The sequence below is a fragment of the Cololabis saira genome, chromosome 15 (assembly GCF_033807715.1).
Source record: "Cololabis saira isolate AMF1-May2022 chromosome 15, fColSai1.1, whole genome shotgun sequence".
NCBI lineage: Eukaryota > Metazoa > Chordata > Actinopteri > Beloniformes > Belonidae > Cololabis > Cololabis saira.
The window spans coordinates 21567826-21592781 of NC_084601.1; the positions used below are offsets into that span (position 1 = coordinate 21567826).

General features: G+C 43.1%; 1 protein-coding gene across 1 annotated transcript; it reads right to left on the bottom strand.

Annotated features, from left to right (window-relative positions):
* Nucleotides 1-12961: 12961 nt before the first annotated feature.
* Nucleotides 12962-14855, bottom strand: LOC133460800 (E3 SUMO-protein ligase ZBED1-like). The gene is made up of 2 exons (XM_061741568.1): nucleotides 14384-14855; nucleotides 12962-13980 (listed from the first exon to the last, which is right to left on the bottom strand). Exons 1-2 carry the CDS (start codon nucleotides 14853-14855, stop codon nucleotides 12962-12964), a joined length of 1491 nt encoding a protein of 496 aa, XP_061597552.1.
* Between the last annotated feature and the right edge of the window lie 10101 nt (nucleotides 14856-24956).

The following is a 24956-nucleotide window of genomic DNA, read 5'->3' on the forward strand; positions in this document are numbered from 1 at the left end:
TATATGCTTGCATGAAAGAAAGACAGCGGGAGGGGAGAGGAAGGGATTAAACCTCTGCCTCAAGGGTCTCCCTCCTGATGTCAGTGGTGCTGGAGAAAAGGAGTCAGAGTGCTGACAGGACAGTCTCATTCTTGCGTGATATGGACACACAAGGCGTACACACAGAGAAGGCTGATTCGTCTTTTGCATTATTTATGAAATGCTGCCATTATCTTTTCTTTTACACCTTGAGTGAACGAAGTGCCTGGAAAAGAGCTGAGTGTGTGGCCACCCCTGCCAACTGTGTGTCCATTGGCATCAGCAAGATATTAAAGTTACCAACAAATACAACAATTCAGGCATATCTGGATAGTGTAAATGGAGAAAAAAAATTCTGGAGAGGCAGAAACATTTTAATATTTGCTAATCAGCAGTGTGGGAAATAAAACAAGCCAGCATAATGACTGAGGAAAGTTTTATTTTCTATGAAATTATGCATAACTTGCTGTGAATTGTCATCATTTTTTTTGAAGAATACCAAGTGGCACCTGCCTTTTGTGTTTTTTTTTTTTTTTTTTTTTAACCTTGTCTGCACACATATTAATGATTGATACCATGCCGGTAAAAACCTAAGGCATATATATGTGCATTATTACTATATTTAAAATATATATATATATATATATATATATATATATATATATATATATATATATATATATATATATATATAAACATACAAACCCAGAGAACACACGGAGGCACACGTCAAGCACTGGAAATCTGCAACAAAAACCACAAATGAAACACAAAACCGAAACGGAGCCGACCAAAACACGAGCAGCAATCGACCCAAATCTCGAAAATCCGATCACAGTCTAAGCTAAGCTACCGCGAATAACTAACCCCAACAACTACAGAGCAAGCATGCAGGTGAACAAGCCAGTGTATATGTGTCTGTGTGCGTGTGCGTGTGCGTGTATGTATATAATCATGTATGTGTGTGTGTGTGTGTGTGTGTGTGTGTGTGTGTGTGTGTGTGTGTGTGTATACGTGCGTGTGTATGTACATGTCTGTGTGGCTGTGTGTGTGTGTGTATGTATATGTTTGTGTGACTGTGTATGTGTGTGTGTGTGTGGCTGTGTGTGTGTGTGGCTGTGTTTGTGTGAAACTGACCTTGGTGATTGGCGACTCCATAGTGAGGACCATAGTTAGGTGCATCCCAGGGTCCGGAGCGGGCGACATTGAAGCAAATTTGAAGCTGCTGGCAAAGAGTAATCGTAAATTTGGTAAAGTTATCATACAAACTGCACCATGCTGGAGTCTGCCAGCAGCTGACATCATGGGTCCTGGACTTCCTCACAAACAGACCACAGTTTGTGAGGACAGGAGGCCGTGTGTCTGACACGGTGGTCTGCAGCACCGGAGCTCCACAGGGGACCGTCCTGGCCCCCCTCCTCTTCACCGTCTACACAGCCGACTTCACCCACCACACATCAACCTGCCACCTCCAGAAGTTCTCGGACGACTCCGCCATCGTCGGTCTCATTAACAACGGAGTACCGTGAACTGAATCACAGATTCGTGGACTGGTGCCAGCGGAACCGCCTCCAGATTAACTCTGGAAAAACGAAGGAGCTGGTGGCGGACTTCCGCCGGCGCAAAGTCCCCCCCTCGCCAGTGAACATCCAGGGAACGGACATAGAGATTGTGGACTCTTATAAGTACCTGGGTGTTCACCTGAACAATAAACTGGACTGGACTGTTAACACTCAGGCGCTCTACAAAAAGGGCCAAAGCCGACTCCACCTGCTGTGCAGACTGAGGTCCTCCGGAGTGAGGGACGGCCTCCTGAGGACCTTCTATGACTCTGTGGTGGCGTCGGCCATCTTTTATGGGGTGGTCTGCTGGAGCAGCAGCATCACTGCAGCAGAGAGGAAGAGACTGGACAAAGTGGTGAGGAAAGCCGGTTCTGTCCTGGGCTGCAGTCTGGACCGGGTGGAGGTGGTGGGGGAGAGGAGGATGGTGGCTAAGCTGTCCTCCATCATGGACAATGTCTCCCACCCCCTTCATGAGACTGTCAGAGCCCTGGAGAGCTCCATCAGTGACCGGCTTCGTCACCCACGATGCACCACCGAGAGGCATCACAGGTCCTTCCTCCCCGCTGCCATCACACTGTATAACCAGGCCTGCTCTCAGTAGCCAGTGGACAATAATATGACAATAAGATGTGCAATAATATAAGATGTGCAATATCTGCCAATCTGCCAGTCTACCTCACAACACTCCACCTGCTTTTTCTGCACCGTTTCTTCTTTCAACCAACTGTATATACTGTTCATTTTCTGTGATTATACATATTTTATATGTATTTTTTGTATATTTTTTATTTCTGACTTTTTCAGTCTTTTTACAACCTCCCCTGCATGTGTGTGCTAAGTGTACTGCTGACAACAAAAATAAGTTTCCCCACTGAGGGAGAAAATAAAGGATATCTTATCTTATCTTATACATGTCGGCCCGAATGACACCTGTCTACGCCAGCCGGAAGTCACTAAAGTTAATATTGTGTTGGTGTGTAACTACGCCAAAACCATGTCGGACTCCGTAGGTTTTTCTGGTCCCCTCCCCAATCTGACCAGCAATGATATGTTTAGCCGCAGGTTATCGCTCCCCAAAATGGTTGTCTCGGTGGTGTTCAGAAAACAACGTGGCCTTTATTGACAATTGGAAGACATTTTGGGGAAAGCCTGGTCTTATTAGAAGAGACGGCATTGATCCCACCCGGGATGGTGCAGCTCTTATTTCTAGTAATCTGGCCAGTATTATTAGACACTCCCCCTGACCATCCAGGGTCCAGGCCAGGATGCAGAGCTGCAGTCTTACACACTTCTCTGCTACTTCTCGAGGACTAACGCCTGCCAATAAAACTCTAGGAATTCATTATGTAATTGGTGACTCTAACAAGGTGCCTAGTAAAATAGAATTGGTTGCAGTTCCCCGCCCTCCAAAAGTTTACCAGGTGCGGCGTGATAGAGGCGTTAATCAAAATAACCTTGTAAAAATTAAAAACAATGCGCGTTTGGTACCAATTAGAGACCGAAAAATTAGATGCGGACTACTAAATATACGATCGTTAAGCTCCAAGTCTCTTATTAGTAAACAATCTAATTACAGAGACCAGGAGTGACATTTTCTGTTTAACAGAAATGTGGCTACAGAGGAAGAGTATGTTAGTTTTAATGAATCAACTCCGCCCGGCTACTTAAAACACCATATTCCTCGAAGCACGGGCCGAGGCGGAGGAGTCGCAGCAATTTAAATAACTCCAGTCTTCAAACAAAATCGTAACCTAAACGTGATTATAATACATTCAAAAGCCTCACGCTTAGTCTAAAACTCCCAAGCTGGAAATTTAGAGAAGCCAGTTTTGTTAGTCGTAGTGTACCAGCTCCCTGCTGGTGCTTATCTAGAGTTTCTGTCTGAATTTTCAGATTTCCTATCTGGTTTATTGATCAGTACAGATACAGTACATTCATCATAGTGGGTGACTTTAACATTCATATGGATGTTGTAAGCGATAATCTTAAATTAGCTTTCAATTCTCTTCTAGAATCGATGGATATCTCACAAAAGTAAACAAACCGATGCACTGTTTTAATCAGACACTCAATTTCGTTCTCACCTACGGTGTTGAATCTGATAATCTGTTGGTGTTACCTGTAAACTCCCTCTTATCCGACCACTATTTAATAACGTTTGAATTTAATATTGTCGATGTTGAAGCACAAAATAAAAGGTATTATTTTAGCAAATGTTAGTCCGATGAAGCTATTGCTAAATTTACGGCTCGGCCATTGCTCATCTTACGATAGTGGAAAATAGTGAAGCAGTTGAGGGCTGTGACCTAAGTTCTACCCCTACAGATGTTGATTTCCTTGCTAGTAGCACTGCTGATTTGCTGCACTCAGCTTTAGATGCAGTTGCTCCTTTGAGAAGGAGGGTTTCCAACCATAGGTGTTAAGTCAACTCCAATTTTCTCCAACTGGACAGAAGGACAACAACTCAGCTTCTTTCCAACCTCTTCCAACTTTATTTTTCCAACTTTTCAAATCAATTTGTTGGTCTTTGTTGGGGGTCTTCGAATAGTAGCGTAGTTAGGTTGTTAACCTTAAAAACAAGGAAACATATGATTAACAACATTGTCAAAATAAACAATAATTTTTTTAACAAAAAAGTCCTGTTTCAGTAGTTATATTTTTAAACATTTCTAAACAAATAATGTCTCTTAAATAAACAATTTGGTTTTAAACAAAGTATTTTTAAACAAACCCTTTAACAATTATTTTAGAGTATTTAAGTATTTAAACAAATGTCATTTTGAACAAACTAACTGTTTTAAACAATTACATTTTAAATGGTCAAATTAAATTACAATAAACCATCTTTTAATTAAAGTGCCTTCAAACACATTAAACAAAGTGTCCTTTAAACAATAATTTTAAATAAGTTTTAACACTAAAGTTTTTTAAACAAAGGCATTTCTTTAAATTACTTTTACTATGAAAGGTAGACACTTTTAAATTAAAGTCATACTAATCATTTACCAAAGTCAGTTTTAAATTAACCATATTTTAAATTAAAGCCATTCTATCCAAAATCATCATTAATTAAATTCAGTTGAAATTAAAGTTAATTAAAGTATTAACTTCAACTATTTAACCAATATATAATTTAAAGTCAGCATTTTAATCACATTATTTTATAAATTATAAAGTAATAATGTCAAGCAGCATTAAAGCCAACATGCTGAAATGTAACTTTGACTAAGTTCACCTTTAATAATAATAATTCAAATTAAAGTATACTGCAAGCTTTTAAATATACCATATTAACTTTTATCTAGATAAGTCAAGTATAATTATAATGAATGTTATACTAACAATACATTCAGCCACAGAGGAAGATTTGAACAGAATAAACAAAGCAGTCTTAACCGACCATTAGAGCCTTGGAGAAGAATTCCAGGAGTAGACTTGCTTGCTTGTCGTTTGGTGTGTGTCTGCATGCTCATGGCAGCAGCTTTCTCAGGTGTTCTGGGTTGGCCAAACGAGCTCCCAGCAGCCACCTTGCTGCTGGTGCATTGTGGGAGTTGTAGTCTTCTGGGTGATTGTCCTGTTCAATATAGAGATCTTTGCTCTCCTGGGTTAGGACTCAACACCTCCCACTTGAGCTCTTGGGTTCCACACAGAGAGGTCACTCAAGTCCTTCACGTTTCTGTTCTTCAATAGGAAGTAGGATGACCAGTCGCCTGACATCTCTATGCAGAATTGTGGCCGGGATTTTTGTTTTGTCACTTGTTTTCTTAGGCTTGTCTTTGCCGTTTGCTTTTGTGAGGGGAACAGGATAGCTGGGAAAGGTCCTCACGAGCACATCCCTTACGACGCCTTTGCCGTCAGTATTGACACCGACCACTCTTGCCAGCTTGTACTGTCCTCTCAGAGCGTTTTGGTCAGCCAACCAGACCACATCTCCAATAGCCACGTTTCGCTCTTTGGTGTGCCATTTGTTCCTCATGAACAAGTTAGGGCCAGCCAGTTGGCTCCACTTCTTCCAGAACTTGCCGACTTCTGTTTGAATATGCTGAAATCGTTTGGAAGGGTAGGCATCACACTGAAAGTCTCCAGGGTCACCTTTTGGATTGGCACGTCCCAAGAGCAGAGAGTTTGGGGTGATGTACTCTATGCAGTCTTCCCTGCTTTGAGTTCTCGCATCGATGGGTCTTTCATTTGCGAGGTTGGCTGCCATGTAGAGGAACGTTTGGAACTCACCCCACGTGAATACACCATCTCCACCAAGGTTGCTTAAGGCCCGCTTCACTATTTTGACAGCCGCCTCTGCTGCACCGTTCCTATGGGGAGAGTCTGCAGGGTGGATCTTCCAAGACCATTCCGTCCCATGCTTGGTAGCCTTGTCTTCAAGTTCAGACTTGTCCAGTCGGTCAAGGTACTGGTAAAGCTGCTCCAGTGCGGGTTTAGCTCCGACAAAGTTACTGCCAGGGTCCGACCAGAGTTTCCTGGGGTGTCCTCTCAGTGCAGTGAATCTTTGATAGGCCAGCAGGAATCCTTCCGACGACTGGTCACTCACCACTTCGGTATGTATGGCTCGGGAAGCCATGCAGCAGAAGACAATGCCCCATACTTTTAGTCTGGTCCTCTTCTTGACCTCATCCTTCACTTCATAGGGGCCGAACAGGTCCATGGTGGTGAATTCAAAGGGTGCGGCTGGGCCCATCCGCTCTGGAGGTAGGTCAGCCATGATTTGTTGGCACTTCATGTTGTTCTTCCTACAGACAGTACAGCTGTCAACCACTCTCTTGGCAAGTCTCCGGCCTTTTATCACCCACGCTCTCTTCCTCATCCGAAGAAGGGTTCCTGCTATACCTTCATGGTTTGCTTTGTGGGATTCTTCAGCCAGCAATGTAGACACCCAGGATTCGAATGGTAGAACTGGCACTGCTGTCTTATCTTCACTGAACATCTGGATTCTGCCACCACAAACTAGGAGTCCAGAGTTCACATCTTTGTATACTGCCAATCTGCTTAAAGTCGTCTCTGGGAAGGCTATAGCTTCTTGGGCAGCGAGGAAGAGGTCTCCACGGGCTTCGTTCAGCTCTTCTCCAGTCAGTCCAGCTTGATTGGCCTCCCACTTTGACTGTCCTGGTGCCTGTCTCATCCGTTTTAGCCACAGCTTGACAGCTCTGCAAACCCAGGCAATGACTCTCACCAGTTTGGACAGGTTGCTGAATCTTTGTATGTCCACAAGTACTTTGACCCAGCCAGTGGGTTTCTTCTGGGGAAGAGTTGGTTTCACCTGTTGGACATCCGAGATGGATCGGTTATCCGGGGTGACTGGCGGGTTTTGCCGATCAAGCTTGGCTTGAGCCCTTGTTATGGCAGCTGAAAATGCTTTCCTTTGGAGGTTGTTCACGCTCTCTCTGGCGTGGGCAGCTACTTCTCCAGCTGACTTAATGGGCCACTCCTCCACCGGCCACTTCAGGAATTCTGGTCCATTTTGCCAGGTGGAATTTTCTTTTAGATCTTCTGGAGTGCCTCCTCTTGTGATGATGTCAGCTATATTTAGGTCGCCACAGATCCACCACCAGTCTTGCACCGGTCCGCTTTTCTGGAGTTCACCCACTCTGTTGGCAAAGAAGGTCTGGTACCCATAACTGTCTCTCTGGATCGCCCCGAGGACCGTTTGGCTGTCCAGCAGATGGAACCATCTCTCGATCGTCATTCGAGCATGTTTCTCCACATACTTTCTGATCCTTGCAGCGAAGACTGCGCCGCAGATCTCAGCTTTCACAGCATCTCCCTTTTGATCCAGGGGTGTCAGCTTGGCTTTGGCTTCCACGAACCGGACCTTAATGCCATGACTTGTCTCCCACCTTAAGTACATCACTGCTCCAAAGGTTTTGTCGCTTCCATCAGAGAATGTGATGCCCCAAGGGTCTCCTTTCCAGTCAGCAGGTGTGAGGCTTCTGTGGAACTTCACCTGGCCAAGCTGCACATACTCTTCAAAGAGCTGTATGGCTTCTTCTCTGAGGCTTTGTGAGAGTGGAAGGTCCCAGGTTTCTTGGGTCAGCTTGCCGCCACCTCCCTCTTGGAACGCCTTTCTCACCAGAATTGCTCCCTTCTGTTTGACCGGTGCTGCTAGGCCAATTGGGTCGTACAGTCCAGCTACTTGGCTTAAGAGAGCTCTTCTGGTCAGTGGGTTAGGGGTTTCGGTTCTCACCTCCTCTGTGAGAAGATCTTTGCCAACTCTCATCTTCTTCTTCCTCATGGAGAAGTTCACTGAAGTCAATATGTAGAGCTTGTCTTCGTCAACTTGATAGCCGATGCCCAGGGCTTTGTTGTCTTCTTCCCTCATTTGGTTTGGGAGAATGAAGGTTTGACTTCGTCCAGACTTGGTGGCCTCTGTGTCTGTTCCTTTCCTCCCACTTTGCGCCGACCGGACCCATGGCTTGAGGAAGAAACCGCCGGCTTTCAAAATCTCTTCAACTCGCCGTGATTTGGTCAAGTCTGTCCAGGTCGTTGTGGGAGGTCAGAAGGTCATCCACATAGCTGTCTCCTTCAATTACTTTGCGTTCATCTTCTAGGTGAACAAAGTTGGGCAGGTTTGCCGTTTCCCTCATGGCCAACTGTGCAATGCAGCCTGCAGGTTTGTCTCCGATGTTGACTCTGGTGATTGCATATTCACTGATCTCCTCTTCTGGGCTGTCTCTCCAGAGGAATCTGTGCAGGTGCATCTCACACTGCTCCAGCCACACAGAGTTGTACATCTTCTTTATGTCTCCTAGAGCTGCATGCACACCTTCACGGAACCTCAGCAGAACAGCTCGAATAGGGTTGAGTACATCTGGTCCCTTCAGAAGGATGTCATTCATGCTCACACCTTTGTACTTCTGGCTGCTGTTCCACACAATTCGGACTGGTGTTGTCACAGAATGAGGGTTGGGCGCCACCAGGTGGCTCACATACCACACTGGGCCATTCCACTTGTCAATGATTTCTTCAGTGAGTTTGATGGCTGCTCCTCGTTCAACCATCTCACGGATTTGGGTGGCATATGCAGCTTTCCATTCTGGCTCTTTGCACAGTTGCTTCTCCATCCTCAAGAAACAGGCCTGGACTGCACTTTTGTTGTTGGGGAGAGAGGCAGGGTCCGCTGTCCAAAGATACCTTGCATCCCAGTGTGGGGATTTTGTGTGGTCGTCCTCCTCCTTGTAGGTGAGGCCTCCTTTAATGATCTCATACTCCCTCTCCTCCGCCAGGGTCATTTCCTTTCCTCCAGGTGGACAGTTCCCGCATCGACATCCTCCACATCTTGGCTCACATGCAGCTCCGACGCTGTCCCAGTGCCACCACTCGAGGAACTTCCGGTTGCTGGCAGCTGTGAGTGTGGCCTTGATGTCATCCACTGGACCTGGGATTTCTCTATATTTGACTGCTGCGGTTCTCATGGAGCGGGCAAAGTGAGTTCGAGATGCATATGCCTCTATCTCCACTTCTTCGTGCAGGTCAGGATGCGCTCCGGCCACCGTCGTCCCCAGTGGACCTACCCACAGGACGAGGTCATCAATCATTCTCACACTTTGGGGAGCGAGCCTTCCTTCACGGTGACTGATGAGGAGCTCAACCTCTTCTGGCCTCTCCAGTTCCCCGAGCTTGACTTCCGGGAAGAATCTGTGCAGAGTTTCTGGCTGAACAGCTTGATGCACCTTGGCTATTTCATCCAATCCATAGCAGACCAGTTCATGAGCTCGTACAGTTCCTTTTGGTGTCTTGACTCGGACTTTCAGGAGGTATCTTAGGGTGTCCACCTTCATGACCATACCACCGACTCCATGTACCACCAGGGTTATCTTCTCCCTCCTCAGCCGCAGTCTGTCAGCAGCCTTATGGGTGATGTAGTTAGTGTCGGATGCTAGGTCAATCAGGGTCCCGATCTTCTGACCAGCGTTCGCAGTGACGTTCATGAGCATCATGATGACAGGTAGCTCGGTGAGACCACTATGCCGCAGTAGTTCAGACTGGCCAGATGCTTTTAGAGTCATCGTGGTTTTGTTGGTGAATGCCTTCCTGCAACGTTCAGCCATCTCTGGGGGAAGATCAGCCAAGCACGCCTCTTGTTCCTCCGTAAGAGTGCCTTTGTTGCTGCCGCCTTTTCCACTTCTCCCATCTCCACTCCGTGGCCTGGACTCTCCCTTCGGACAGAGAAAATAGTGGTGGTCCGCAGCACTTCCTTCCCTCCTGCAGTCCGAATTTCGGCACAGGAAATTGTCTCTGCAATAACCGCCCTCCTCATGGCGTCCAAGGCATTTCCTGCATGCTCCAAGCTTCTTTAAGGCAGCCGTCTTCTCTGGGAGCTTTAGTCCCTTGAACATCTTGCAGAAGAATATTTTATTATGACTGCTGTCACCACAGATGACACATCCATCAAGCTCTTGTCTCTTGGTGGCTCTGGTGGAGGCAGACTTCCTTCCATTCTTCTTGTCTGCTCGCTCCAGTTTGTCACCCTTCTCCACAACTCGGAGTTGCTCAAGTCTCTCTAGTACGTCTTCCTGATTTTTTAGGAATGTCAAGAGCTGGTCGAAATGGTTCTGAGGTGTGACGTTGTTTGTGGGATCCACCATGAAAATCAGCCAGTTGGTCTTGATGAAATCGGGCAACTTGGTTTCGATGGATTTGATGACAAGAGGGTTGTTTATGGCCCCGGAGTTCCCCAGCTCAGTAAGGTCTGCTAGAGCCTTTTCCACGGTCTGTATTAGGTCAATGACCTTTCTGGGCTGGTGCCCCTTCACATGTGGTATTTTGTCAAGTTCTTCTAGGATTTCCACAGTGATGCTTGATTTGTTGCCGTATCTGTTCTCAAGGACTCTGAACATGTCTGTTGCCGTGGTGTATGTGGAAAGTCTGAGGTCTTTTGAGATTTTCTCATCGATGCTGTCTAGGAGCTGTATCTTCTTTACTACAGGCGATCCAGATGGTTCTCCCTGCCGTTGAAGGCTCTCCCAGTCTTTTTTCCATCTGTGAAAGTCTCTCTTGGAACCAGTAAAGGTAGGTAGGGTGGTCGGCTTTATCCTCACGACTGGTGTTGTTGGTTGGGGTGTTGGTGGTGGTGTGACTCCTCTACCAGCGACCAGCAGGGTCCGTACACCTGCAAACTCAGGCTCTCTCATTCTCAGTGTGAGAAGAGTTCCGTCTATGTCCCTGAGCCTTGCCTTCACTCCATCCCTATGATCCTCCGGTATCCATCTCTCCCACGTCAACATTGCAGTGGTGGCCTCGTTCCTCATCTTCTCAGAGAGGGTTAGGTGCCTTTCGAATCGCTCCAAATTCTCACTCGTCACTGGCAGATTATCCGCAGCCCCATTTGCTCGCTCAGCCCCACGAATGGCGGTTTCGAGTTCATAGCCTCCATATCTTGTCCACAGGATTTGTCGGACTGTGTCCTCGATTGCGGTCATCTTTACTTTGGCCTCTTTCAGAGTGTTCTCAATGTCGGCTTCTTGCTGTTCACTGAGCTCTGCCTCTTCATCCTCCTCCTCCTTTTTGACTTCAGCCTCCAGGCTGGACCTGTAGTCATCGTTGGAGTCTTGCACAGCTCGGAAACAGTCGGTGAGCTCCTTGTACTGCTCTAGAAGCTCGGATTTGAGCATGCCATCTGCTTCTCTCACAATGAAGTTGGCTTGCCTTGTAAAACGGCTCTTTGCCGTGGTCCTTTCTTGCTTACAGTCTTTGGCCGTTTTCTCCGCCATTTTTCCTTCTTGTCCACGGCTTTCCTCCTAGCCGAAGCCCTTTATCCTCAGCAAGGGGGTGTCCGCAGTTGGTTAACAACTGTAAAGTCAACTCCAATTTTCTCCAACTGGACAGAAGGACAACAACTCAGCTTCTTTCCAACCTCTTCCAACTTTATTTTTCCAACTTTTCAAATCAATTTGTTGGTCTTTGTTGGGGGTCTTCGAATAGTAGCGTAGTTAGGTTGTTAACCTTAAAAACAAGGAAACATATGATTAACAACATTGTCAAAATAAACAATAATTTTTTTAACAAAAAAGTCCTGTTTCAGTAGTTATATTTTTAAACATTTCTAAACAAATAATGTCTCTTAAATAAACAATTTGGTTTTAAACAAAGTATTTTTAAACAAACCCTTTAACAATTATTTTAGAGTATTTAAGTATTTAAACAAATGTCATTTTGAACAAACTAACTGTTTTAAACAATTACATTTTAAATGGTCAAATTAAATTACAATAAACCATCTTTTAATTAAAGTGCCTTCAAACACATTAAACAAAGTGTCCTTTAAACAATAATTTTAAATAAGTTTTAACACTAAAGTTTTTTAAACAAAGGCATTTCTTTAAATTACTTTTACTATGAAAGGTAGACACTTTTAAATTAAAGTCATACTAATCATTTACCAAAGTCAGTTTTAAATTAACCATATTTTAAATTAAAGCCATTCTATCCAAAATCATCATTAATTAAATTCAGTTGAAATTAAAGTTAATTAAAGTATTAACTTCAACTATTTAACCAATATATAATTTAAAGTCAGCATTTTAATCACATTATTTTATAAATTATAAAGTAATAATGTCAAGCAGCATTAAAGCCAACATGCTGAAATGTAACTTTGACTAAGTTCACCTTTAATAATAATAATTCAAATTAAAGTATACTGCAAGCTTTTAAATATACCATATTAACTTTTATCTAGATAAGTCAAGTATAATTATAATGAATGTTATACTAACAATACTTTCAGCCACAGAGGAAGATTTGAACAGAATAAACAAAGCAGTCTTAACCGACCATTAGAGCCTTGGAGAAGAATTCCAGGAGTAGACTTGCTTGCTTGTCGTTTGGTGTGTGTCTGCATGCTCATGGCAGCAGCTTTCTCAGGTGTTCTGGGTTGGCCAAACGAGCTCCCAGCAGCCACCTTGCTGCTGGTGCATTGTGGGAGTTGTAGTCTTCTGGGTGATTGTCCTGTTCAATATAGAGATCTTTGCTCTCCTGGGTTAGGACTCAACAATAGGAGCTTAACTCCCTGGTAGGGGTGGGCGATATGACCTAAAATTAATATCACGGTATTTTTCATCTTTTGAACGGGGATGGTATAATATCACGGTATTTTTTGGTACGTTTTGGGAGGAGTAGCCTGTCCTGTCCCTTTATGTGAATAAGGTTAATATTTGTATAATATAATAAGTAAATGGTAGGTATCCTTATCAAAAGGAGACATGGGAGAGTATTATGCATTCTCAACATATTTATTTGGCAAAAAACCTAAAGATCTTACTTACTCTGTACAACAAAACAAAAATTAGCAGTTTAGTAACACAAGAACAGTGTAATAATGTGTACTTTTCACAAAAACTAACTCTCTCTTCATCCAAACTCTGATGAAACTAGACCTTCAAGTTCTTTGCCAGGAACACCAGCCTGTCAACATTTTCTGGCTTCAGTGATGCCCTGGAACTTGTTACAATATTGCCCCCTGTGCTGAATGCACGCTCGGAGGGTGAGCTTGTGGCTGGGATGCATAAGTATTTTTTTGCCAGGCGGCTAATGCGGGGGAAGTGGGAACATTGGAGACGCCACCACTCCAGTGGATCAGAGTCACTGTCAGCCGTCACCATCAGCAGGTACCCATCTAGCTCCATGTCAATGCCCTGCTGCTTTGGTGGTGCACTGCTACCCTTTTTGAAGAAACTGCCCAGGCTGGTCTTGGGCTTTTTCAGTTGTGCAGGAGCAGTGCTAGTTTCCCTCTTGCTTTGGTCTTCTGTGGAAGAGGCATCTGTGGCTGTCTTCTCCTCCAGTGCTTTGGTTTCTGTAGCCACTCTGCTCCTCACTTCCTCCAACTTTTCGGGTGGCATGTAGGTGGTCTTGAACCGTGGGTCCAGGAATGTTGCCATGGTGAGCAGCTCGTCAGTGGCAGGATCGTTGTATTTTTCATTCAAATAATCCAGGACCCTCTTCTTGATATCCTCGCACAGTCCTGCTTTATCTTCTTCTGGCTTCAAAATATCTGAATTGAGAAGATGGAGGACTGGCTTAACATAGGAGACACTAACATACTCCTCTCCTGACAGGGCATCTGTAAAATCTTGCAGAGGCTTCAGTGCTTTGGTTATGGCCTCCAACACCTCAATGTCTTGCCAGGTGGGTAGAAGGTGACGTGACTTTTGGTCTGCTGCCAGGACTTGAGTGATGGCCTTCTCCTGCTCCAACACCCTTTCCATCATTTTGACACGGGACCCCCACCTTGTTGGGGATTCTGTGACCAGCTTGTGGGGGGGCAGGTTCAGCTCTCTCTGTGCACTGGTCAGGGCCTTCTTCTTTTTCCAGCTGTAGGAGAATGAACTGACCACTTTTTTGCACATACCTGTGGCCCGTGCAACTCGAGCATCATGTTGGACACTCCTCTCTGGGAAGTAAAAAGAATGAATAAAGATATTAGCATGAGTGGAAAAGTAGGTTATCATAGTTGAAAAACTTAATAAACCATTAACTGAAGAGCAGCATAAGTATTTACAAATAGTACAGCTTTTTCATTTTAAACACAGACATATTGTACATATTTTTAAATTATATTTTTCATATAATCTGATGTTGATATTTGTATTTTATATGTGTGTTTTTTTTTTTTACTTTCTGATCCGGTCCGGTCCCCAGAGGAATCACGGCAAAAAAATGCTAACAATGAACAATACAATACTAATGTGGCAGCCTTACATTTATTTTTGTCTTCTTTTATTAAATACAAACAGAAAAGGTCACTTGACAAATTTTCTGAATATAAAATGTTAGGTTTAGATAGTGTAACTTACCAATAGCGTTGTGCAGTCTGTGTCCAAAACATGCGAGTCTCGTCCATTTATTGATTTCCAGAGCGCGCACCATGTTTGCACCGCTGTCAGTTGTCATGCACACAAGATGTGCTTCAGCCAAGCCCCAGGCAGAAAGTGCATCCTTCAGTCCTAACGCAATTATTACTCCGGCGTGGTCTTCAGGGAAGAAGGCGGTCTGTAGGCATCTGCTGCGCAACTTCCAGTCATCATCAATGTAGTGGATGGTGAGGCTAATGTATGGCTCAGTAGTCCGGCTGGACCATAAATCAGTAGTGGCCGAGTAGGCTTCAAGGTGGCGAATTTCATTCATGACTCTGTCCCCTACCTCCGTGTACAGCTCTGGCAGACACTTCTGGCTAAAAAATTTCCGACCCGGCAGCTCGTATCTAGAGTCCAGAGTGTGAACCACATGTCTGAAGCCATCTCTCTCCATGGTTTGAATGGGCACCATGTCTTTTGCGATATATAGCGTAATTGCCCTGGTAATATCTTTCCATTTCTTACTACTCTTGTCGTAAGGTGTAGCAGCAGTAAACGATGCCTTCAGTGAAAGCTGCGTAGTCTTGGGACGCGCTCCGCTGGTGCTGCTGGTCCCGCTTGCGCTCGCTTTGGCCCGGGTTGCCTCTTCATATTCACGGGCGTGCATGTTTTTTAGGTGATGAAACAGGTTGCTTGTGTTTCCACCTTTTGCTGTCACAACACGGCGGCAAACCTTGCATATCACCGAAGTTTCCTCCGTGTCGGATGATTTAAAGCCGAACCAGTTCCAAATAACGGAGGTTCCTCCTCTTTTTGGAACGAGAGTTTCCTCTCCAACGGCCTCGGTCTCCATTCCACTCATCTCTTTTCAGAAATATGCTATGAGCCCGATCTTTTTTTTAATGATGTTTCACCAGTCGTTTCTTTATTGATTGCCCAGGTTAAGTGCTTGTTGCGCTAATTGAATGGCCACTCCCTTTTTACCAGCCGCAAAGCTGATACAAATATGTTTTATTTTTTTATTTGCAACAAGATATAGCCTATAATATATAAGGACAGGTATTCAGACCACAGCTGAACGCTTGAAGAAAATGTAATGCCTTATTTAGGCTTATTATTTTATAATTGATTTATTACGGTATTGACGGCATTGAAAAATCCATGTCGTGGCGCAGTGTCACACCGGTGATGACTATGACACCGGTGTACCGCCCACCCCTACATATATATATAATAATATATATATATATAATTCAGATATACAGAGATTGTTGAAACAAAACATGCATAAAATGGAAAGGAAGTGGTGCTCTTGTAAGTCTGTAGACTCCTGTCGTGAATGGAAAGATAGTCTAATGGTATTTAAAAAAGCCATTTGCAAAGCCAGAACAGCTTATTATTCATCGTTGATAGAGGATAACAAAAGTAACCCATGTTTTCTGTTCAGTACTGTAGCCAGGCTGACAAAGATTCACAACTCTGTTGAGCCATGCATTCCTGCTGCTCTCAGTAGTGAAGACTTAATGAGCTTCTTTAAAGGAGCTTGAGGCTCCTTTTAAAAAATGAGACTCTCTAGCGCCACCCTTCCCCACGATGGCCGTCGGGGGTACTGCAGCCTACAGCGAAGCCGGCACGGGAGAACGGGGAGAACGCGCATGCAGCGTCATTTGACGTCACATCCGCAGGACAGCGCGGGAAATTCCGGCCCGGAATTGCAGCACATTTTGCAGCACACAGCCTGTTCAAGGCAACGTAGAGATACACTAGAGGGCTCATTCTTTTTGGTTTGGAACGCTTCATCTGACATTATTACTAGAAAACTTAAAACGTATACGAATTCTTTTCATAAATCCTGCCTCCATCCTGCCTCAAGCTCCTTTAACAGTAAAATCAAATCAAATCTTCAAATCACATTCAAATTCATCTTCACATTGAGAGGAGTCAGCTGAGGTGACTTGGGCATCTGTATCGGATGCCTCCTGGACGCCTCCCTAGGGAGGTGTTCCAGGCATGTCCCACCGGGAGGAGACCCCGGGGAAGACCCAGGACACGCTGGAGAGACTATGTCTCTCAGCTGGCCTGGGAACGCCTCGGACTCCCCTCGGAAGAGCTGGAGGAAGTGTCTGGGTTGAAGGAAGTCTGGGCATCCCTGTTGAGAATGATGCCCCCCCGACCTGGTTCTGGATAAGCGGGGGAAAATGGATGGATGGATCGTCAATAGAGCTAAATCAACCACGTGTATGTTAGACCCTATGCTGACTCGACTATTCAAAAATTTTCTTTCTCTTATTGGAAAGACAATACTGGACCAGATCAACTTATCCCTAAACTTAGGATGCGTACCACAAGTTTTCGAAGTTGCAGTAATTAAACCTTTACTTAAAAAAACCTTCTCTTGACCCAGACATCTTAGCTAATTATAGACCATTTTCCAACCTTCCATTTGTCTCTAAAATTCTGGAAAAAGTAGTTGCAAGTCACTTATGTGACCACTTAGAAATTATCTGTTTGAAGTTTTTCAGTCAGGGTTCAGAATGCATCATAGCACAGAGACAGCCCTGGTTTGAGTCACAAATTACCTTCTTATGGCCTCAGATAAGGGATTAGTGTCCATATTGGTTCTACTGGACCTCAGTGCTGCTTTTGACACTGTAAATCATGGCATTTTACTGCACAGGTTAGAGCATGTTGTTGGGATTAAAGGGACAGCTCTACGTTGGTTTAAATCCTATCTATCTGACAGATTCCAGTTTGTTCATGTACATGAGGTTTCTTCAGAACAGTCAAGAGTCTGCTATGGTGTTCCGCAGGGTTCAGTCTAGGGCCAATCTTGTTCAGTTTATACATGCAGCCATTGGGAAGCATAATCCAGAATCACGGCATACATTTTCATTGCTATGCTGATGATACGCAGCTCTATTTGTCTATGAAGCCAGATGAAACAGATGTTAGCTAAAGTTCAGGCATTTCTTAGGGACATCAAGGACTGAATGTCTGGAAATGTTTTGCTTCTAAATTCAGATACAACAGAGGTTATCATTTTTGGTCCAAAGCATTTTAGGGAGGGATTAGATGTTGTTGCGATGGCTTCCAGTGCAAATGTGAGAAGCCTTGGTGTTGTTTTCGATCAGGATTTGTCGTTTAAACCATATAATAATCAGGTTTGTAAAATAGCATTTTTCCAACTCCGTAATATCGCAAAGATTAAGAAAATCCTCTTGCAGAGTGATGCAGAAAAGCTAGTTCATGCGTTTTATCTTCTAGACTAGATTACTGTAATGTGTTATTAGCAGGATGTCCAAGTAATTGCTGAATAGGCTCCAGCTGATCCAGAATGCAGCAGCGCGGGTGCTGACAGGAATCAGCAAGAGAGACCACGACTCTCCAGTGTTAGCTTCGCTCCATTGGCTACCAGTAAAATTCAGAAACCAATTCAAAATTTTATTACTTGTGTATTGATGAGGCCCCCTGCAGACCCCCTGCGGGGACACGACGCCGCCCTGCGGACGGCTCCTGAACTCATATCCCCCTCAGCTCATTGACATGCAATTCCAGTTGCTAAAGACCCCTGCCCCTGCAGACCCCCTGCGGGGACACGACGCCGCCCTGCGGACGGCTCCTGAACTCATATCCCCCTCAGCTCATTGACATGCAATTCCAGTTGCTAAGGACCCCTGCCGGTACGACACCTTGCCGGCAACGCATTGTCTCATTCAATGTCCCTAGGCATCGTCATCCCAGTCCCTGCGTCTTGTTTCCCTGCTGGGACAGGCACCAGGAGAGTATCGGACTTCCAGCCCCCCGCAAGGCCACGCCTCTGACTGTCACACTGACTTGTTTAATTCTGTTGTTTGTTCTTGTATAAAAAAGCTTGTTACAAACCATTTCGTGGTCAGCCCACCGAACAAGACACTGTCTGTATCTGTCTGCTGAACGCCGGCTAGAATAAAATCTCTCATCACACAGCGGACTCTTGAACTGGACTTTGTAATATTCTTCAACAATTTGGTGCAGGTGACCCGGATAACAATAGACTTTCGATGGGAACTCCTTTTTCCAGACCAACGACACAACCAGCGACTTCTATCTAAATTAAATCAGGTAAGGGATCCATTTAAAAAATCCCAAATTATTGTTTCTGGGCTGTTGTCGAAAGTCTGTGAACTGGAGTGCCAGAGAAAGTTGACGTTATCCTGAAATTTAGGTAAGTCCGCTGTGTGGTTGTGAAGGTTAATTTTATTATTTTGTGTTATTGGGAAGGTTATTGTAGAGATGTTTTTTAGGAATGCTGGCAATTTCATAACACTTGAATTTGATTGTGTTGTGAGAATGTTCTGCTTCTCCTGCCTTAAGAATCTGACTCGCTCTTCTAAAAAAAAAAAAAAGGTTTAATATCTCGGGTAACATTAAAGAGAGAAATGGCGCCATGGTTGGTCTGGTACCAATAAAAAGATAGTCCAGGGGGACTATTCTTATGCATATGCAGGACGTGGGGTCCGTAAGTGTTGGAACACTGATATATTTGTGAGAAATAGACATACTGTATGTAGAGAAACTGCCCTTTTATTTTATAAGTGGGGATGACACGCTCTCCCAATGGAGTATATTTCATTTCTGCAAGAATCGACTCGCTCTTCTTTGCATCAACAGGAATGATTTATATGCTCAGGTAGACTGATAGTTGGAAAGTTTTTGGGAAGTTTTTCAGTTCTTTAAATACATGTATGGTAATCACGGTACCGATAGTTTTATTTGTTAATTTTGTTTGTTACTTAGTTAGTATTAAATTGTTAAAATAACTAAAAAGCACTTCAAACTCCCTCAGATTTTTGGAGGGATGAAAGTAGACGCCGTAATGCAGAATCCCAAATAGCTTCGCTTACTGATCTAAATAAAAAGCTGATGGCTCTACTACAAGGATTTAAAAACACAACGCAGACGAAAATGAAATTAGAGAACCAGTTAAATGATAAAATCAAAACCTTTATCCGGTGAAACTGATTAAAGAATCAAATGACGATGACACTTCTGATGACGACTGGATTTTACAAAAATCCAAGATCTGTTGCCTACAAAATTTGGAGCCAAATAATGGTAAGAGATTTTAAATTAATAAACAAAATGGCTAGAGGAAACAGCGGTTAAACTAACTTTGCCACATGATTTGAAAAGTAAAGTACTTGATGCGCAAAGTACTTGATGCTTGTAGAATTCCCTTTTAATCCCACAGCTGTTGCCAAAATCACACCAGAGCAAGCTCAGACCTTTTTTCACAGTATTTATTGCCTTAACAGTTCAAAGGGAAAATTGATAATCCCAGGGAACTTTATGCTAAAACAATTTTGACAGCAAAAGAGAATTGTGGTCTGTCACGAGATCAGATTGATGGATTCCCTCCAGGGTACATGCAAAATATATTTGCTAATTGCCCTCCACAAAGGGTAGGCCTGGATAACGCAAAAAAAAAAAGAATCTGAAATGTATGAAAATACTAATGTCTTTTTCAAAAGTGTTTCCTACACAGGTTGAGCGCTGAGAGGAGGCGCAGAGGAAACAGCCAATGATCGGCTCCCATTGGGGTGAGCCAAATCAGAGCATCCCAATTTACATAATCTTATCCTGCCTATGGTAACTTCATCATGTAAGTGCATGGAAATCTGTCTGTGGCCTACTATAACGTCTCTGAATGCATGTATAACTAATCTCTAACTAGAGGTGTCAAGTAACGAAGTACAAATACCTCATTACCTTACTTAAGTAGAACTTTTGGTTGTGTATGCTTCACTGGAGTAATTATTTTTCAGACGGTTTTTACTTTTACTCCTTACATTTTCACGCAATTATCTTTACTTTTTACTCCTTACGTTTTAAAAACAGCCTTACTCTATTTCATTTCGGCCTTTAAAAAAAAACTATCCAGTTAAATTGTGCCATCCGGATAGAGTGAATTTGGTTGTGGTTGGATGAGAAGTATAAACATATTTGGTTTGTACGTGTCTGGTCTCTGAAACACATGTTAATGCTCAATAATGCACATATATGGTTCTTTAATATATTTGCATTATACTAAGATGCATTCATTTTCAATGGCTTTTAGCCTTAATGGTTTTTCCCCGCTTATATTACTTTTACTTTTATACTTTAAGTACTTTTGAAACCAGTACTTTATACTTTTACTTGAGAAAAAATAAATAAATAAATAAAAATAAAAATAAATAAATTTTGAGTTGATACTTCAACTTCTACAGGAGTATTTTTGAACTCTAATATCTATACTTCTACCTGAGTAATGAATGAGAATACTTTTGACACCTCTGTCTTTAACACTCGTCCTGACCTTTCCTGTTTTCCTCACTGACGGCTCTGCTTATAAAAATGGAATACCATACGCAGGTTATACAATTTGTGATAATTCTTAATTGTTGAAAGCGCCCTCCTCCTCCAGCTCCACCCAAGTAGATGAAACTATATACTGATCAAAAGGTAAAACTGTTACAATCTATACAGATTCCAGATATGCTTTTGGTTGTGTATATTGTATTTTATAGATTTTATATATTGTGGGCGAACCAAGGATTTATTTCATCCTCGGAGATAAATGTGGTTAATTGATTGGTGAACTGTTACAAGCCTGTCAACTACCTTCATCTATTGCTTTGTTAAATGTGAAGCCCACACCCAGTCCAACCCTGTTTTCACTAGGCAATGCTTCAGCTGACCATGCAGCAAAAGAAACTGCCAAATTTGGCTTACCTGTCTATGTAAAACTTTGCCCTTCTATACCCGCTAACGACCTGGTTTCTCCTAATGATGTAGCTCTCCTACAAGAAGACTACTGAGGTGAAGAAAAAAACGGATTGTAGCATTCCCATGGTTGTAAAAATGTAAATAATTTGTGGGTCAGCAACGACGGCCGCGTTGTGAAACCCACATCCTTGTACGCGTAAATAGCATGCATGTCGCATAGCTGATCACAGTTAGCAATCACAGATGAGCAAAAGGGGGAATGTGTCAGATAGTGTTGAAAGACTGATAAGCTCCAAGATTTGCATCCTATAAAAATATTGCAAACATTATCAACACTTCCCCCCACCGTGACTTTTTTTTTGAAGCTCTGCAAATAGACATTATGTGAGGGATATGAAATTATTCTTGTATGAAAATGTTCATGTATGAAAATGTTTTTGTATGTGCAGAGAATTTTAAACTGGACTTAAATGGACAATGTTGACACCTGTTAACACCCATTAGGAAGCACAAAACTCACGCCTCATGAAAGGATTATGGGTAGACCTATGACCATACAAAGCAATTCAGTTCTGTATATATGAAGAAGATGGACTTCCATGCCATGGATGAATCCATGATATCATTCTGTTGTACTCTAAACTTCTGCTGTTCAGTCAATCCACAGAAAAGTAAAAGCTGTCCAGTCTCTTCTTAGTGGCTAACCATGCCACAACCCGGAGACTGGGTTTGTGTCGGAGAGGGCCTCGGTGGTCCAGGGCTCAGCACGTCCTGCACCACCGACACTCAAGGGTGGGGGGCGCTGGCCTGGTTCCACGCGTCCCACTGCGGGAGCATAGCTCCTCGACCATGCCCCCGGAGACCGGCCGATTCCTTCTTCTTTCTGTGGTAAAGGGAAAGCCCAGCTCCAACACCCAGGACCTCCACGACTGGTGGAGGAGCGGAGGAGCAGAGGAGCAGAGGAGCAGCACAGGCCCCGCAGACCCCCACAAGCGAGACAATTATGGTGTAGCATCGAGATGTGACTCCACATACTCTCCTTCTGAAGAACCGCTTGTTAAGCCTAAAACAAGCCAAAAACCACTGCCCGATTCCATTGAGGATTCGGCAAGGACCGCAACAGGGGGCATGCCGATGCTCTCACGGGAGATGGCTGCTCTAGGGATGATGGCCTTGCGGAATCGTGCTACATTGGACTACTTACTAGCTTCTCAAGGGGAACTTGTGCTGTGATTAAAACTGAATGCTGTACCTTTATACCTAACCACAATGCCACCATCCAAGAAATAACAGATCACTTGAAAAACATTGCTAACACATTACATACACCTGTCACGACTAGTTTGTTTGGTTGGTTTAGAGAACAGTTAGGACACGTTGGTTACTTGATATTTGAATTTGCTTTATTGGGGCTTGTACTCCTAATTGTTATTTGGCTTCTGATTACATGTCTAAGGTTCACTTGCAAAATATGTTTGGCTCAAACTACTACTAAAATCATGTACTCCACTGTAATTCCACCTCTACCGTCAGTGGAGGAGGAAAATTCAGACTTTCTGTTCAAAATTGAGATTGACTGTACTTGACTGTAAAAAAAAAAAAAAAAAAAAAAAAAAAAAAAAATTGTGAATTGATGAGGCCCCCTGCAGACCCCCTGCGGGGACACGACGCCGCCCTGCGGACGGCTCCTGAACTCATATCCCCCTCAGCTCATTGACATGCAATTCCAGTTGCTAAAGACCCCTGCCCCTGCAGACCCCCTGCGGGGACACGACGCCGCACTGCGGACGGCTCCTGAACTCATATCCCCCTCAGCTCATTGACATGCAATTCCAGTTGCTAAGGACCCCTGCCGGTACGACACCTTGCCGGCAACGCATTGTCTCATTCAATGTCCCTAGGCATCGTCATCCCAGTCCCTGCGTCTTGTTTCCCTGCTGGGACAGGCACCAGGAGAGTATCGGACTTCCAGCCCCCCGCAAGGCCACGCCTCTGACTGTCACACTGACTTGTTTAATTCTGTTGTTTGTTCTTGTATAAAAAAGCTTGTTACAAACCATTTCGTGGTCAGCCCACCGAACAAGACACTGTCTGTATCTGTCTGCTGAACGCCGGCTAGAATAAAATCTCTCATCACACAGCGGACTCTTGAACTGGACTTTGTAATATTCTTCAACAGTATAAAGCCCAAAACTGCTTAGCTCCGCAATATTTGCAAAACCTGAAAGTACCTTACCAGAGTGCAGGTTTACTCGTAGTTCCTAGAGTATCCAAATGTAGATTATGCACTGTACTATGCAACCAACTTCCAATCTGGGTTAAGGAGGCTGACACCACCTCCATCTTTAAAACCAAACTTAAAACGTTTCTGTTTGGTAAAGCCTATAGTTAGTATTTAGTGAACCTCTAGTTAGTGTTCAGTAAACCTTAAGTTAGTGTTCAGTAAACCTCTAGTTAGTGTTAGTAAAGCCTCTAGTTAGTGTAAACTTTAGTGTGTTCGAGTCAGTAGTCATAGCTGCAGCTATAGAACACGACTATAATAGTTAGTCTCAAACATAGCTGCTATAGGCCTATACTGCACGGGGACACCAACATGATCCATTGGGCGGTGCCCCTCACCCTTCTTCTCTTCCATTTTTTATTAATTATAAGTATCTCATAGCCATCATTGTTGTCCATCATTCTTGTAGTTTCTTGTGCTGGTTTTCCTACCCTATTGGCAGTTCTTTTTGCTTCGTATAAGACAGAGGTGTCCAATTCCAGTCCTCAAGGTTGCTGCTCGACGACCTTTTACAAATCCCGATGGAACGATCAATCCGTGGGTCCTTAATGCCATTCTCTGTATAAAAAGAAATATAGAAGAAACAAAAAACTGTGACAAACATTGCCTTGTCCTTAAATTGTGCTATACAGGTGCATCTAAAAAATAAGAATATTGTGGAAAAGTTCAATATTTTATAAAGTAAAAAAACAAATAAAAATGATATAAATATGCTCATGCCATGGTTTCTGAAAATATTTTTATTTATTAATTCAATTCCTGAAATTTCATACAAAAATATTAAACTTTCCTAAGATTGTATTTTTTAAGATGCACCTGTATAAATATATAAAATAAATCACGTGGACTACATTCACATATATTGTTAAGAGGCTAAATGTTGATGCATTTAGGATTGAAACAAAGATACACATCAACAGTGTGTATATGTTGTGTGTGTGATATGCTATTATATGTATCACATGTATGCATTTTTGAAATTGACTTATTTTCATAAAGCACCTCTCTACAAAGAAATGTACGTTTTACGTCTCATTTATTCATTCACTCACGCACTAATATACTTGGGAAACAGTTAGGCACCAAATATAATATATTTAATTTTCTCAGACGGCAAAAATAAGAACTTTATTGATCCCACATAGGAGTAATTCATGTTTTATCAGCTATAGAGAACAAGGTAGTGCCGAAAAACAATATATATCCCCCTCACAAAAATAAGAAAAATAGAGAAACATATTCTCTCATTAACAAAGCATATTTTACATTTTTACACATTACATTTTATTGTCATTGTTATTTTATTGTCTGAAAAATGGTTCAAATATGTTATTTTGTTATTTGAATTTTTTTTTATTTGTTTTGTTGATAAAAAAATATGTCTCTATTTTTGTGAGGGGGGATATATATTGTTTTTCGGCACTACCTTGTTCTCTATAGCTGATATAACATGAATTACTCCAAAACTTTGAAAAAAAGTTTGTAGCTTTGTAAATAAAGTTTGTAGCTTTGTAAAAAAAGTTTGTAGCTTTGTAAAAAAAGTTT